The 13,702-nt window shown below is 43.6% G+C and overlaps 1 protein-coding gene across 1 annotated transcript in view; it reads right to left on the bottom strand.

Annotated features, from left to right (window-relative positions):
* CDK14 (cyclin dependent kinase 14) overlaps nucleotides 1–11,907 on the bottom strand; it is a 316,058-nt gene extending 304,151 nt beyond the window's left edge. The window contains exons 1-2 of the mRNA XM_080385509.1: nucleotides 11,620–11,907; nucleotides 5,486–5,517 (exon numbers count right to left, since the gene is read on the bottom strand). Coding sequence (XP_080241635.1) covers nucleotides 5,486–5,517; nucleotides 11,620–11,710 — 123 coding nt within the window. The 5' untranslated portion in view covers nucleotides 11,711–11,907. The remainder of the gene's footprint in view (nucleotides 1–5,485; nucleotides 5,518–11,619) is intronic.
* Between the last annotated feature and the right edge of the window lie 1,795 nt (nucleotides 11,908–13,702).

Here is a 13,702-nt window from a genome sequence, read left to right as displayed (position 1 = left end):
GTCACACATCACAACTGATAACCACACACCATCTGCATGTCCCAGCATTAAGCAGGTGAGAACTGCATCAAATTCATCATATACCCTAAGCTAAATCCACATTCTCAGCACTGGCAATACCCCCACCCCAACGTTATTCAGGCCATTTATAATCATTACCCATAACCACTTCTCTGGAAACTCTCCATCACAACATAAAGCAGTTCAGTAGTCACCAGTCTCTTGCCTCCTAAATATAAACAAAGTCACCAGAAAGCAGACAGCTCAGCCACGGCTTGTAACAATTTTACTGTATCCAGATCAATAAAGAAATACTGCATCCAAAATCATTTGTATCACAGGATCTTCCTAAGTCTGTCACTCACCAACTCCACCTTTTAAGTCTCCCAGGAGTGAAATAATCAATGTGTATTCCAAGATCCTACAAAAAGTGACACTGGGTTTCAAAAGGGCTAGATTTCTCTCTCTCCGCCATCTCCCATAACCCTGCAGGAGAACGTAAAGTTACAGTTCCGTATCTATACTTGCTACATGCACTTCTCTCTCAAGCTATTTACCATAAATAAAACTTTTTAAAAATGCACAAATGTCATTTAGTGTATTATGTGCCTCCTGCATTATGGCATTCAGATTCCTCTTGTTCATTCTTTATAGAGCTCTACTTTTTTTCCAACTGCACCTCTCCCTTTAACTTCTCAAATACAAATATTGTCTATACAAGAGTTCTGGTTCAGAGAGTGGTATCCTTTAAATCAAGACATTTTTCATGGCAGCATCCACAGAGGAAGTAGCCTTTTTGTCTGGGGAGGTTTAAGAGAGGCAGACTATGAGAGCAAGAACACTACAGAATCAACTTGGCAAAACTCCCTCCCTTTTCACACGCTTCCACTTCAAACACACGGATGTTGTTTCATGAGTTAAATAAATGAAATTTGGCTTCCTCAGAGCTGGAGACTCTAAACATAGTAAGGACTAGATGAGCATTAAGGATTTTGCTGAGGTCAGAGTATTCGTAACACCTCCAAACAGCCTCTCCTATGTTCACAAGAACTTGCATTCCAGCTTTTCCATTAGAGGAGATTCTTATCTCTGTCCCTCAGCCAGCTCACATGCTTCTTCACCAAGCATCTAGGCATCTAGCGTCAGCCAGCTTCAAAGTTACTGGATGGAATCAGACAGTATTACGTACACAGCAAGCACAATCACAGTATCCTAATTTCTAAAGGAAGGTGGCCTTAAGAAGAAGATGCTCTTGATATTGGGCAAAATGAACACTAAAATACAGCTACACAACAGCAATAAAACTCACAACATAATAAGCAATAATCACAGCCATTCATATTGATTGAGTCTTGGGATTATTTGATTTCATTATGACATTGATATTAATTTATCTAGTATGCATACATATGGCTGAAGGTCTTAAACCATTATTTAAGTGCTTAGAGAAACCACTAACAACAGAAGAACAAGAACCAACAGCTCGAGGCTGACAATAATTTAGAAATAAATCGTAACAGCAAGCAGCTATCCAAAGGAACAGGTTACCAGCCTTCCAACAGGGTTAGTCACAGCATCAACGCTGGCTGTCATTCCAACAAATACGCTGCAATTCAGCCACAAGTTATTGGCCTTGATCACATCTGAGTGAAAAAGAAAACTGTTCCATCATTATAAGACAGAGTGGACACTTGTTATACTAACTGCCCAAAGGCATCAAAGCAATCCCACATAGCTGGAAGTTGTTAATCTAACTTTGACAAACTACTAGAGCACTAATAAAATGTTCACTCAAGGGCCAGAAGTTTGTTTATAGACTGCATTTTGCAGGTACTGCTGCTCCTCAGAGGTGTTTATCCTCCATCTTGATATCCAGGGTAGATAATCAGTGCTTTTCCTAAAAGAAGGAAACATGCCTTCCACACCAGAAGCCACACTCAGAAAGTAAAATTTAGGTGGCCTTGTGGAGGGCAACTGGAGGGCAACTTTTTTTCTCACACACACACAGAGGAGAAAATGCCTGCCTGTCTCCCACTCAAGCTAACTTTGAAAACGGGCAAGAACAGCCTGCCTGTCCCCCACCCTCAGTCATGATAGTTCGTGATAGAAGAAACCAATCCACAAACCATTGAAAACATTCAGAATCTTCCCACTGATTTCAGTAGGTACTGGAGCAGCCCCACGTTCCAGTTCCCACAATGTGACTAGTATGGCAAAAAGAAAAAGGCTACATTTAAAAAAAAGGGGGGGGAAGGGGGAAAAAAAAAAAACCTATACAAGAAGTGGTCTGTATCCTATTCCTTTATTCACAAGGAGTCTCTGGAAGATGTCATAAGATCTTAGGAAGGTAAACAGGCTACCAGTGGATTTAAATAGATTAATTCAAGTGTTCTCATGAACTGAAGGCCAGCAGCACCTACAGAAAAGAGTTTATTCGCTCAAAATTTAATCAAAGCAACACTACAGCAGGTACAAAAAAAGTGACAAATCCTACTCTTAACTCCTTCACACTATTGTTGTACTCTGACCTTATAGGCAGGACTAAATTTACCACCAAGATCCGTGAAACACTTCTCAAACATCTAAAAGTATTTTCTGACATGCAATTTCTTCACACTTTTCACTGTTCATGATTTTTTTGTCCTAATTTACTGGAGGGATTAATTTCAACCTGCAGAAAACAATTAATTACACGATACACTTCCCCGTTGTGTTTGATATCTCAGTTTATAGTAGCTTCTCTTCAACAGAAAGATCACATCCTGCAGTGTTGTACATTTCTGAGCCACTGTGTGCAAGTTAAAGCAGGTAGAATAAGCTCCACTGAACAACTGTTTTCTCCCATCTCAATTCCTGAGGGACAATCAAGTACCTCAGGTAGCGCCTATGATGTGCAGGTTAACCTGACAACTGACTCAGCTGCAAACCCAAACCTTGCAGCTTTAGAAGGGTCATCTTCCTCTTCGTCCCACTTTCTCTCCCCCCTCAGAAATTTCAGATCCCTGCTGGCCATCTTCTGCTACTGGTGTTCTGGCCACTCTTGAAAGGCTAAAACATGAGCCCTCCTTTGCCAAGCTGTCGAGTATGCAAAGTCCTTCCCTGCAAGTTCATTACTGCTTGTTCAAGTTCCGCTTCACAGGCCAACCTCCCTCCAGAAAAGGGGAAACACATTGGGAAGAGACACACAGCATCCTTCAGCACCATGAAAGGAGAAAGGGTATCTTTTCACTAACTGTATAGGGAGACGATGCAGCTTGTTAGATGCAATTTCTGTTTCAATAGTTGCCTGTATAATTTTTTTGCAGTAGAAGACCTACAAGGTTTAAGTAAAACAATGCTTGGACAGCTAGCTACCTCCTCTCTCTCCTTCTCACCTGATATTCCCACCTATTGTCATTATAGCTCTCTTCATAACTGCATCTCTGGTACATCAATATTACATACGCTAGCCAGAAGGCTAGACTGCTCTCCTTTCATATCATGGTCTTGTCTTAGTCGTGTTTTTCAGGACAGCCTTCTAAGACCAACAAATGCGGCCACTCCTCTGCTTGCAGATACTGGCTTACTTAGAGGTATGTGTCATTATAATCAGGTACACTACTGTTACTGAAGACTGTTTTATCTTCCAATTTGAAGGATGTTTGAAAAGAAAGGAATTATGTGATATGCAGTACAGCCCATTCTCTGATTCACATTTTAGGCTACATAATCACCAAGAACTGTTGTGCTGAATTTGAAGATATAACAAGGAAAACAAAATCTCAGCCTACTTTTCTTTCTTATAGGAAATATCACCTAAAACTATGGAACTGATTGATTTCAATGTCACATCAAACTCTTCCCTATTTACAGGAGATGCAAGAAAACTCTTTTGGGTACCCTTCCCACTGGCCTTCTCTTATTGCCTCTGCAGTAGCTCACACCAACGATCTGTCAGATTTCAATAAAAACATACTTGAAAAATATTTTTTCTCCCTAAATCCCCTGAATTTAAAAAAAATTTGCTCAAGCTGTCTCTTGTTCAAACAGAAAGCCAGATTTAAAGAAAATGCATGCAAACTATATATAAAAAATCCTGAGGAAAAGAAGGGGACAGAAAAAATGCCATCTTTGTAAGATAACATTTTTTAATAGAGCCTTTCAAATTCTATATCAAATTTAATACAAGGTACTTACTGGGTAGGTTATAGCACAGATACATTACTGCAGCCTTCAGAAGAAAGTACTGGATAAAAATAGACCAGATTTGTAAAACAAGGATTCAGAGTCTACCAACCACATATCTGCACAGGTGTAACTTTTATGGAGGACTTGCTTTCCTCCAGGGTGTTAAAGAGAAATGCAATAGTTGGGACCACTGTGTGATCCAACAAGAGTTCCTGAAAACAGAGTCTGACCCCAGGACCTTCACTCCAGGTCTGAAAGGGATCGAGCCAAGTTACAGCTCTCTGCAACACACATCAAAAAAGCATAAACCATTTATATTGTTATTACTGAATTTGAGCAGAGGGGTGTAAAACTCAGTGCAATCTGTTTAGAAAGAGATGAAGTCTGATTTGATCCAGAATCAAGGACATTACATCATCATTAATTTATTCTAGAATCTGGCATTACACAGCAGCTATCTCACTGTAATCAGCCAAGAATTTAAGCTTACAGCATGCAATGAAGAAGAAAACACAGAAACACAAGAAGCGTAACATCAACACATGAAAATACCACCATTTGCTTCCAGCTATGGTGGCAGAGGGAAGTACAAAAGGCAAGCATTGACTACAATATAACAAGTCATCACACCAAGACCTACACCTCTTCCTGCATAAACTTGTTCTGCAGGACAACTCCTGGTGACCTCGATCTCTCAAAGCCTGTTGTAAGTAAAAGCAAGCACAAGTCACCAGCAACATATTTTACAAATTAACACATGTATATCACAGACAGGTCAGGACCCCAAACTGATTACACCGAATCATCAAGTATCAGTTTTACCAATACAGCTAGCTGACGGTTTTGTGGTGTTGGGCTTTTTTTTTTTTTTTATTTCACAAGAAGCATCTCTCTCAGTTGACATATTCAGCAAGAAGCCAATGCAGCAGCACTTTACATAAGGTGCTCTCTCAAGAGTGATGTTTTTTTCACTGTCTGTTACAGTACAGGCCTACAATTATAAGAATTACCGTGGGTAAAGTTCTGTAAAGTATTTCCTCTGCGTGCACCATTTCTCCACATGGAACATTTTTAAAAGACCACTTTTCATACAACATTCAGTTTTATTATATTCCAAAAAAAACCAAGCATTCCATTCACAGCCTTCAACTAACAAATTCATCTGGTAGTTATTTGGAAAATGAAAATATGTTCGAGCAATATGCATGTATTAACACATACGCACATTGTAACACTAGTATCTATGGATTTCTTTTAGCACTAGTGAGAAATACAAAGGCATACCTGGACTATGAAAGGTACAAAACATTTAACCTACCTCATCAAAGCTGCTATCTTCTTTCTTCAAGGCTTTAAAATAAAAGGAAAAAAGAAATTGTCATCTGTACTGCATTTCAATGAGCACAAAGTAACTAACACCCGAAAACAGAAAAAACAGAGCAGCATTTTCCTGTTATAATAGGAAAGAACAGGCTGGCATGAATAACAATTTTATACTCAAAATTTGAATCTGTAAATGGAATATAGGGCTGCACAGCATGTTTCCAAGAAAGTAAATTTACATATTTATGAGAAATATTATCCTCTCAGGTTAAAGAAAGTAAAGCAAGGTGTTTTTTTTCAATTCCTAGTGAGCGTGAAAACACTTTATGGAAAGCCTGACTGAACTTCAAAAAGGAAAAGTATAATAAACACCTAACCATGAATTCAGTTTGTTAAGTACTAAAACTTTATGAAATAGCATGCATTGTGACATGCTTTTTTCTGTTTATTTTCTTTTTTCTTTTTTTTCTATTTTTTTACAATATGACTTACACTAAAGCAGAAAAGATTCCTGTCTTTCTACACCGTTAACTAGCAATTAATCATCAAACAAGGAAAAGGAAAACAGTGCAGAAATCACGTGAACTAGAAAAGCAAGAAAATGAAGACATGAATAGTTCTGAAGTTGTAGCAAAGATTATGCTGATGAAAATTTTTCCTTTAGCATACTGGGTTTCTTTATTGAAATGTAAAGAAAAATCATTTCTCCAAACGTCCATTGAACTGTGTCAGTGTAAAGGTACAAGACTGGTTCCTTTTCTCTGTACACCACAACCAGACCAACCACAGAATTGCGAACCGCATGTCGAGACCTGAAAGAGACCTGAAAGTGCTCTTCGTTTACTTCTCTTGAAGAGCTAAAGCAAGACAAACCATTGCATTGACGACTGCACTATTTCTTTTCAGTTTAAATCATGAAGGTTTGCAATCTGAGGAAGGTCATCTGAATGACCTTACAGCGCACAGTGCTGCCCCAGAAAGCTCCCTCTTCATCATGTAAGCAGAATATTGGTTCTTACACTTAAAACACATTTATTTCTGCAGGAGAGAAATACTTCAGCGCCTAGCACAGTTAAGGATCTAGACTCCAGTAGGTTTTTTGCTCTTCTGGGTGCTCCTTCCATCTTCAAATCGCTAATAGTTTCTAAACCACCTGTCTTCAGAAGCAACAGCATTACCAGCTTAAAAAAAAACAAACCCAACCACAAAACAAACAAAAAAAAAGTAGAAGCTGTATAAGAGGCTTAACAGATGCAGGACACCTCTGCAAAACATGCTGCAGCTCCACAACCTCTGCCACTAAGGCACATAAATCCCAGTTCTTGTACAGAAAAGGAGGGATGGTCCAACTTTCCTTTACTTTCAAATTCCCGTTTCTTTGGGACATGAAACATCTCTTCCCTCAGATCTCTGAAGATTACTGTTTTACAGTCACTCATCTAGATTTCAAGCTCAGTAACAAAACAAAACAAAAAAAACAAACAAAACCCTGGTATTTTGCTGAGGAGATTTGAGGCACACATTATACATTTTTAATCACAAAATGCACTTTTATGGTTTTGAGGGCCAGACCAAACATTTTCAGACTGCCAATCCCAAGCACCCAGAAGTGTGAGTCAGGACATTTGAGAGGGGGGGTGGCGAAAAAAGGAAGGGAAAAACCCAACCTGTGGAATACTTTCTAAGAACACACTTCTAATCTTATCATATACCTTTCAGGTCACAATGACCTACAAGCTATACATCAGTATATGACACCTAGGTCATGTGACAAGCTCTTCTCTCTTACCAAATCAGAGGATTTTCACATAACCAACACATTCCAAGAACAGCCAGACAACAGATACCCAAACAAATTTCACAATGTAATAAAAAAACAAGAAATGGGAATCTGTGATCCACTGCGAATTTTTGGCTTGCCTTTAACTTCTACCTTTGACTAAGAGGTTTTTTAAGAATCTCAAAAAATAAGAACATGAGAGCTCTGGCCACTCATTTAATCAGATTCTGCTTAATAGTAATTTCAATCTCAACCAATTTACTACATAGGATCTTCAAAAGAAATCATGGAACTGGCATACTTTATACAACAAATTACATTAGAAATGGTGTTTCCCCATCAATGCAATCCTCTTCTTTCGAAACCCTTAAAAAAAGCTTTGCTGAATTAAAAAAAAAACGTTTACAAATGAATTTCTCATTATCTCAGGTATGTGAGCTATTTAGAGTACATTAGAGGAGATTAGTGGAGATAACCTTTGTATTAGTGAGGAGTTAGTAACAAAGCCCAGGGATGCTCAGACAGCCACAGACTGCTTTCAGTGCACTGTGAGTAAACTCTGTAATGTTTTCTCTCTCTCTCTTCCTCTCTTTCTTCCTTCTTTCTACCCTGGTGTTAGTTTTTGACTAAAGAGTTTGCATAAGAAAACAGAAGTTAAATGGCTGAGCTGAAGAGATCTCAAATATGATTTTGCTGCAATATGAACCTCAACAAACGCATAGCCAAGAACTCTTTACATAACTAAAAATTATGATAATTTTATAAAATTACTCATTGTTAAGTGTAATTACATAATTATCAAACATAAAACTAAGAACCAATCCTTCTAAAGGTTTAAATGCTAAAATAAACAGTGAGCCAACTGAATCTCTGAAAGTTGGTTAAAATACTATATGTGTTCATTTATATGAGGACAACACAGTATGTAAACAAGGAAATCAGAATTTTTAAACTAATTTGGATGTTTGTATAAAAATGGATAGACTCCCAGAGATCTGTTAATAAGTTCTGTAAATTTTTCAGAATCTTAGTAATGTAAGTTCTTTAAGAACAGTTAAAATTTAAGAGGAACACCCCTTGAAACTTTACCAGAAAACTGCCATGAGAAAGGGTGCCTTAGCTGAAAAGATAGCTCATTTTTCTAGAAATGTAAGCATGTGATTTCTGCAGTCAAAAGCCATTCTGTCTATTTTAGAATATAAACTTCAACTGAGCACCACAGGCCATATGCATTTCCTCTAAGACACCACGGCGCCATATCGCCCTTTACCAGACTTGCACACAGCACAAAGCAAATGCTCAGGATGAAGGCTCAGAGATGGACAATTTCACACAGCACATTTTTCAGCTCAGCAAAATAAACATTCTCAGCAGTAGGTACTCGTAACACTTAAGGAACAGATCGAAATTTTGAAGGATGAACCAGGCCTTTAACACCCTCTGACAGTCACTGGAAAGCCAGTGTCTAGCAAGCATCCGTTCATGGTTAAGAAAGTGTGCCAAGTCTACCTGAGGCTGCCATTGGTACCTTTTGGCCCTTTGCTGTGTCCCAGGGTTAACTAAGCTGGTTTTACCTAAAGATGCTGAGGCAATAGCTTCAAACATTACTTAACATACTGTGTCACACTGTAAAAAAAATAAATCACCTTATACATTCATTGCTGATACAGCATCTGAAATGGAGAGGATTACTTTGTGGGGCCTTGAAGGTAGTTTAGCTGCAAGCCCTAGGAAAAAAAAAAACCAACCAAAAAAAAAAAAAAAAAAAAACCAAAAAAAAAAACACCACCACTGCCAGGGACAATTAGGATACATTCTCATTGTTTTTATATAACAGGCTAATGTAACCTTTGTTATCAAAATGAAGGGTCTTGTAGTATTGGAAAAATTGTATTTGGCAGCTGGGGTACCACCAACACTGCAGGGAGGCCTAGCAGTGCCTTACCATTTCAAGAACAACCATTAGATGTTCCTGACTGTAGCAGTTGAAGGTTTGACTCACGAATCATTTGCCACAAGCACCATGTCACTCTTGTATCATTTATGTATTTATCCATATGATGCTACATTGTGTACTTAAACCTATGTAAACACATAAATTGAAGCAGAACAGGAAAAGCTGAAAGATCATCATCATTTATAATAAATCACAATGGAGCAGACAACAGACAAAATTCCATATTTGATACATATTAAATTAGTAATTTGCTAATCTCACCAAGGAACCAGCTCTTCCAAAACCAGCTTTAAAACCAATGTGACAAATACCCAGAAAGACGACTTCCAATGAGGTTTTGTTTTCTCTCCTTCAATTCAATATAAAAGTACAGCATGTGTTTCAACTGAGGATTTCCTGGTATGCAACTTAAGAGTTTCTGGCTTTGCTTGGGCTTATCTGTGGCTCTGGTATCAGGGAGCGGACTATGTTCAAACCTCACACTGATAAATAGGGGGTTTTGAGCAAAGTGCAGTTACCAGCATGACAGTCAAAATATTAGAGCATCTGAAGATTGAACAGTCTTGCTGGCAGCAGCTGAGTTTTAGTCACAAAACCACCACCACACACAAACAAACCAGGCACCTGCCCACACTCCTACACTTCTGTACACACGCACAAAGAACTGGAGGAGATGGAATATGTAACAATCCTTGCACCTAAAATCAGGCCAAAGCTCCCAAGGAAACTCAGAAGTTGTTTAATTTGTGAAAAAAATGACAAGAAGCGATGATCACCCAACAGAGCCACCTAAAACATGCAGAAATTACCAGCCGGAGGGACTCTGCTCCCTACAATGCATTAATGGGACTGTCACTGTTACAACAAAGCAGCATCCTCATTCAAAATATTTTCTTTGTTAATGACTTCCACCATTAGGAAAAGCTTTCCACAGTTCCATGTAAGAGTGTCTCTCTGTGTCTACCGACACACATACAAAGACACGTGACAGACTGAACACCTGACTGCTTTATTTTTTCTTCTAATCAAAGAAAGTTAAATGCAGTTTAAGACTGATGATGGGTGAAAGCTATTTTCATATGGGGACAGAGAGATTTATAACTATGACTTGACATTCATTTCACAGTTGAAACTTGGCATTTACCCTTGAAACTGGTTTACAAATATGAATGAGCTTTTTCATCTTGTAGTAAGGTGTAAGAGATACCTGATTTCAAATGCTATCCTACATCTGAAGTTTGCAGTCCTTAAAAGCTAAAGGTAATACACTGAATACATATACAACACATGAAAAATTATAATGCCCGCATACTTCAATGCACCTCCTGTGTAGGGCTGTGGAGGGAGAACCAAACGCCACAGCTCATGGCTACAGCGCAGGCACTTCACATGCTCCCACTGGGACAAAGCAGCTCTGAAAGTTGACCCTCATCTGCCAACCAGACCGACTGCAAGGAAAAATGTCCCAGTGGGACAACCAGTGGGTAAGGGCTGTGGAAAGGCCCTTACAGAGGGTCTGCAAGGACAAGTGCTGCTGTGTCCACCTGTCCATCCCAGCGGCTGCCCGGCACCACCTCAGGCTGCTCTGCCCAGCCAGCCTGGGGACACCTCACAGCTCCTCCAAGGTGCCTTGTCTCCTTGCTCAGCAGCATGTTGATGCTGTCAGTGGGAACTAACGTTTTAAACTGCGAATTAAGCACCCTAGCACGCCACAGACCAAGAGAAACACCAGTGCGAGCAGACCAGAACTCTGTGGCATTGTTCTCAGCAACTAACTCGACTGCAAAATAAACTGGTGTCAAAACCAAACGCGCCACAGCGATACCGGGAGATAACGCGCTCGGCAGCGGCGTTCTGGTGACGCTCCCTCGGGATGCTTTATGCCAGTGAAAGAACGACAAGACTTCGCAGCAGATGACAGGCAGACTTCTTTTGTCTGGCCTCCTAAATCACTCGGCCGCCGTAATCCGCTCCAGCATCTCATGCCTCAGCTCAAAACCAACGTGCAGCCGCACCAAAAAAATAAATTACCAGACCTGACACAAAACGAAAATAACCATATGCTTTTTGCCAAGGTTTCTCTTCAGCAGTGGAGGCACGCTGGCCAACTCTCGTCTGCAGTTTGTTTTTTTTACCCTATTTTGGGCTAACTCCATCGCAGACCCGTACTGCCGGGGCTGCACACGCACTGCCGGGAAAGGGCTGTTATTTTCCCGAGGTTTCTTCCCAAGAAACGCTTTCCGGGGCCGGCAGCGGCGCGGGTGTTTCCAGCCCTGCGGCGCCCACCCCCCGGCCCCGCCGCCGCGCAGGCAGCCGCGCCGGCCCCCGCCCCGCGCCGCCGGGACCCCCCGGGCGGTGGGCAGCGCCGCCGGGACCCGCCTGCGGGACTCACCTATTCGGCCGAAGCTCTCCGATAAAGTTCTCCGCAACTTTTTCATCCTGCTGATCTTCTCGGCGGACTGCGAGTCGATCATGTCACACATGGGGGGCGGCCAGCCGCCGCCCCCGCTCGCCCGGCTCCGGGGCAGACGGCCGCCGCTCCGGCTCCGGGGCTCCCCCTTCGCCCCGGAGAGCCGCCGGGCGCAGCGGGACAGCCCCGCTCCCGCCCGGTAACGAGCCCTACGCCGCCGCGGCTGCTGCTGCCCGGCTCTCCGCCGCCCCCGCCCGGCTCATAGCCCCCGTCCCGCCGCCCCCCCGCCCCGGCCCTGGAGTGCCCCGGCAAAGCCAGGCGCGGCGGGGAGCGCACGGGAGGAAGGGCAGCGCTGAGGAGAGATGGAGGAGTGAAAGGAAGGTCCGGCGCGGGGCTGCGGGCACCGGCGGAGGGAGAGAGGGAGGGAGCGCTGAGAGAAAGGAGGAGGCGGAGCCTGGGAGGGCCGGGAGCCCCGCGCCGCGGCCGGGGGGAGGCGGCGGGCCCTGCCCGCGCTGGCCGGCGGCTGAGCCGGGCCCCGCCACCCGCAGCACCAGGGACTGCCCCGCCCGCCCGCCCCGCGCCGCAGCTCGCGCCCGCGCCGCCCCGCCCCTCCCCGCGCGGCGGGACGGGCGATTGCCGGGGCGAGGCGGGCGGGAGAGGAAGCGGCGGCGGCGTGAGGGGGAAGGCGGGGAGAGCTGGGGCCGGGCCGGGGGACGCGGCTGTCTGCGGGCGCGTCCCGAGCCGAGGGAGCCGCTGGCACGGGGGCAGCTGTAGTCTGGCGGGGGAGCGCACGCACCCTGCCCGCCCAGCGGGGCCGGCGCCGCCAGCTATCGCGCCCCGGCCTCCCGGGGGTGCGCTGCCTAGCGCCCCGAGCCGGCAGGGGCCAGCGTCCCCGCCGGTTTGCGGCACGCCGGGGGCCGGCCAGGGTCCGCTGCCGGTCGGGCGGAGCCCCCCGCTCTGCTTGGAGCGCGGCTTTTACAGGCCGGCGGCGGCGCGCTGCGGGCCCGGCCCGGGGGGCGGTCGGTGCCCGGCGGGAGGGGGGCAGCGCGCCCTGCCCTCGGTGCGCGCCCGGCACCGCCAGCCGCAGCGGGGGCGCCTCCCCGCCGGGGTCTCGAAGCGCGGCCGGGGAGTGTGCCCTCGAGTTAGCCTGCAACTTAATGCGTGTTGGGAGCTTTTGATCCTGTTAACTCAATTGAACCAACATTATTGAAAAATAAATCAGTTTAACCCATCGAGATGGATGGCCGTGTCTGGTCCAAAATATAAAGTAGGTACTTTTCAAGAGCAACACATGTTAGGTAACACGTTTTAAAGCCTAGGTTTGAATGGTGCAAATTGTATTTTAACGCATGTTATCTGGTTAAAATGAACTTGGGATTTAATGAGGCTAGCTAATGCAATTTGCAGGGATTAGACAGTGTCCAAGCTAAGAGCTGTTAGCTCAATTTTAGAAGCACGTTTGTCTAGACAAATGTTTAGGTGAGTTGGGTTCAAGCCATCTGCAACTCTAAGCTCTGGGATTGGACCTTCCTTTTACAGTGCAGCAAGGGTGGCAAGCACGTAGCAGATCAAGGTGGAAATCTAGCTATTACCTACTGTAATCTGTTACATGTGCTTATACGTGTGTCTCTTGTGGCATACGAGATAATAGGGAGTTGTCCTACCATGTAGCAGTACAGTAACGCTTGTAGAACGGCTTATGCACAATGCCTGCATCTACAGACAAGTTTGATAAAAAGGCTTTTAGAAGTCTGAATCCTGTTGACCCTGTTAGTATCCTTGAAATAGGAGCTAAAACGCCATTTTTAGTGTTGGCTATGTCATATTTTGGAAGGAAATTGAGAAAGGGTGGGAACTGGTATGTTGCAGACAGCAATGCAGGGAAAAAGAGAAGAAATAATGAGGAAGAAATGAACAAGGGGGCTAGAAAGAAAGGGAGGGAGGACACAAGCACGTAAGGATCTTTAGTTCAGTCACTGCAAAAAATGACATTTAAGTCCTTAGTAACAGTGATAGTTGAATCTTTGTTTAAATCTGATGCTATTGTTGGTGAATATTCCTGGTC

Source organism: Falco punctatus (assembly GCF_963210335.1).
Source record: "Falco punctatus genome assembly, chromosome: 4".
NCBI lineage: Eukaryota > Metazoa > Chordata > Aves > Falconiformes > Falconidae > Falco > Falco punctatus.
The sequence above is the reverse complement of the archived record's forward strand: the minus strand, read 5'-3'. Positions and strand labels throughout refer to the sequence as shown.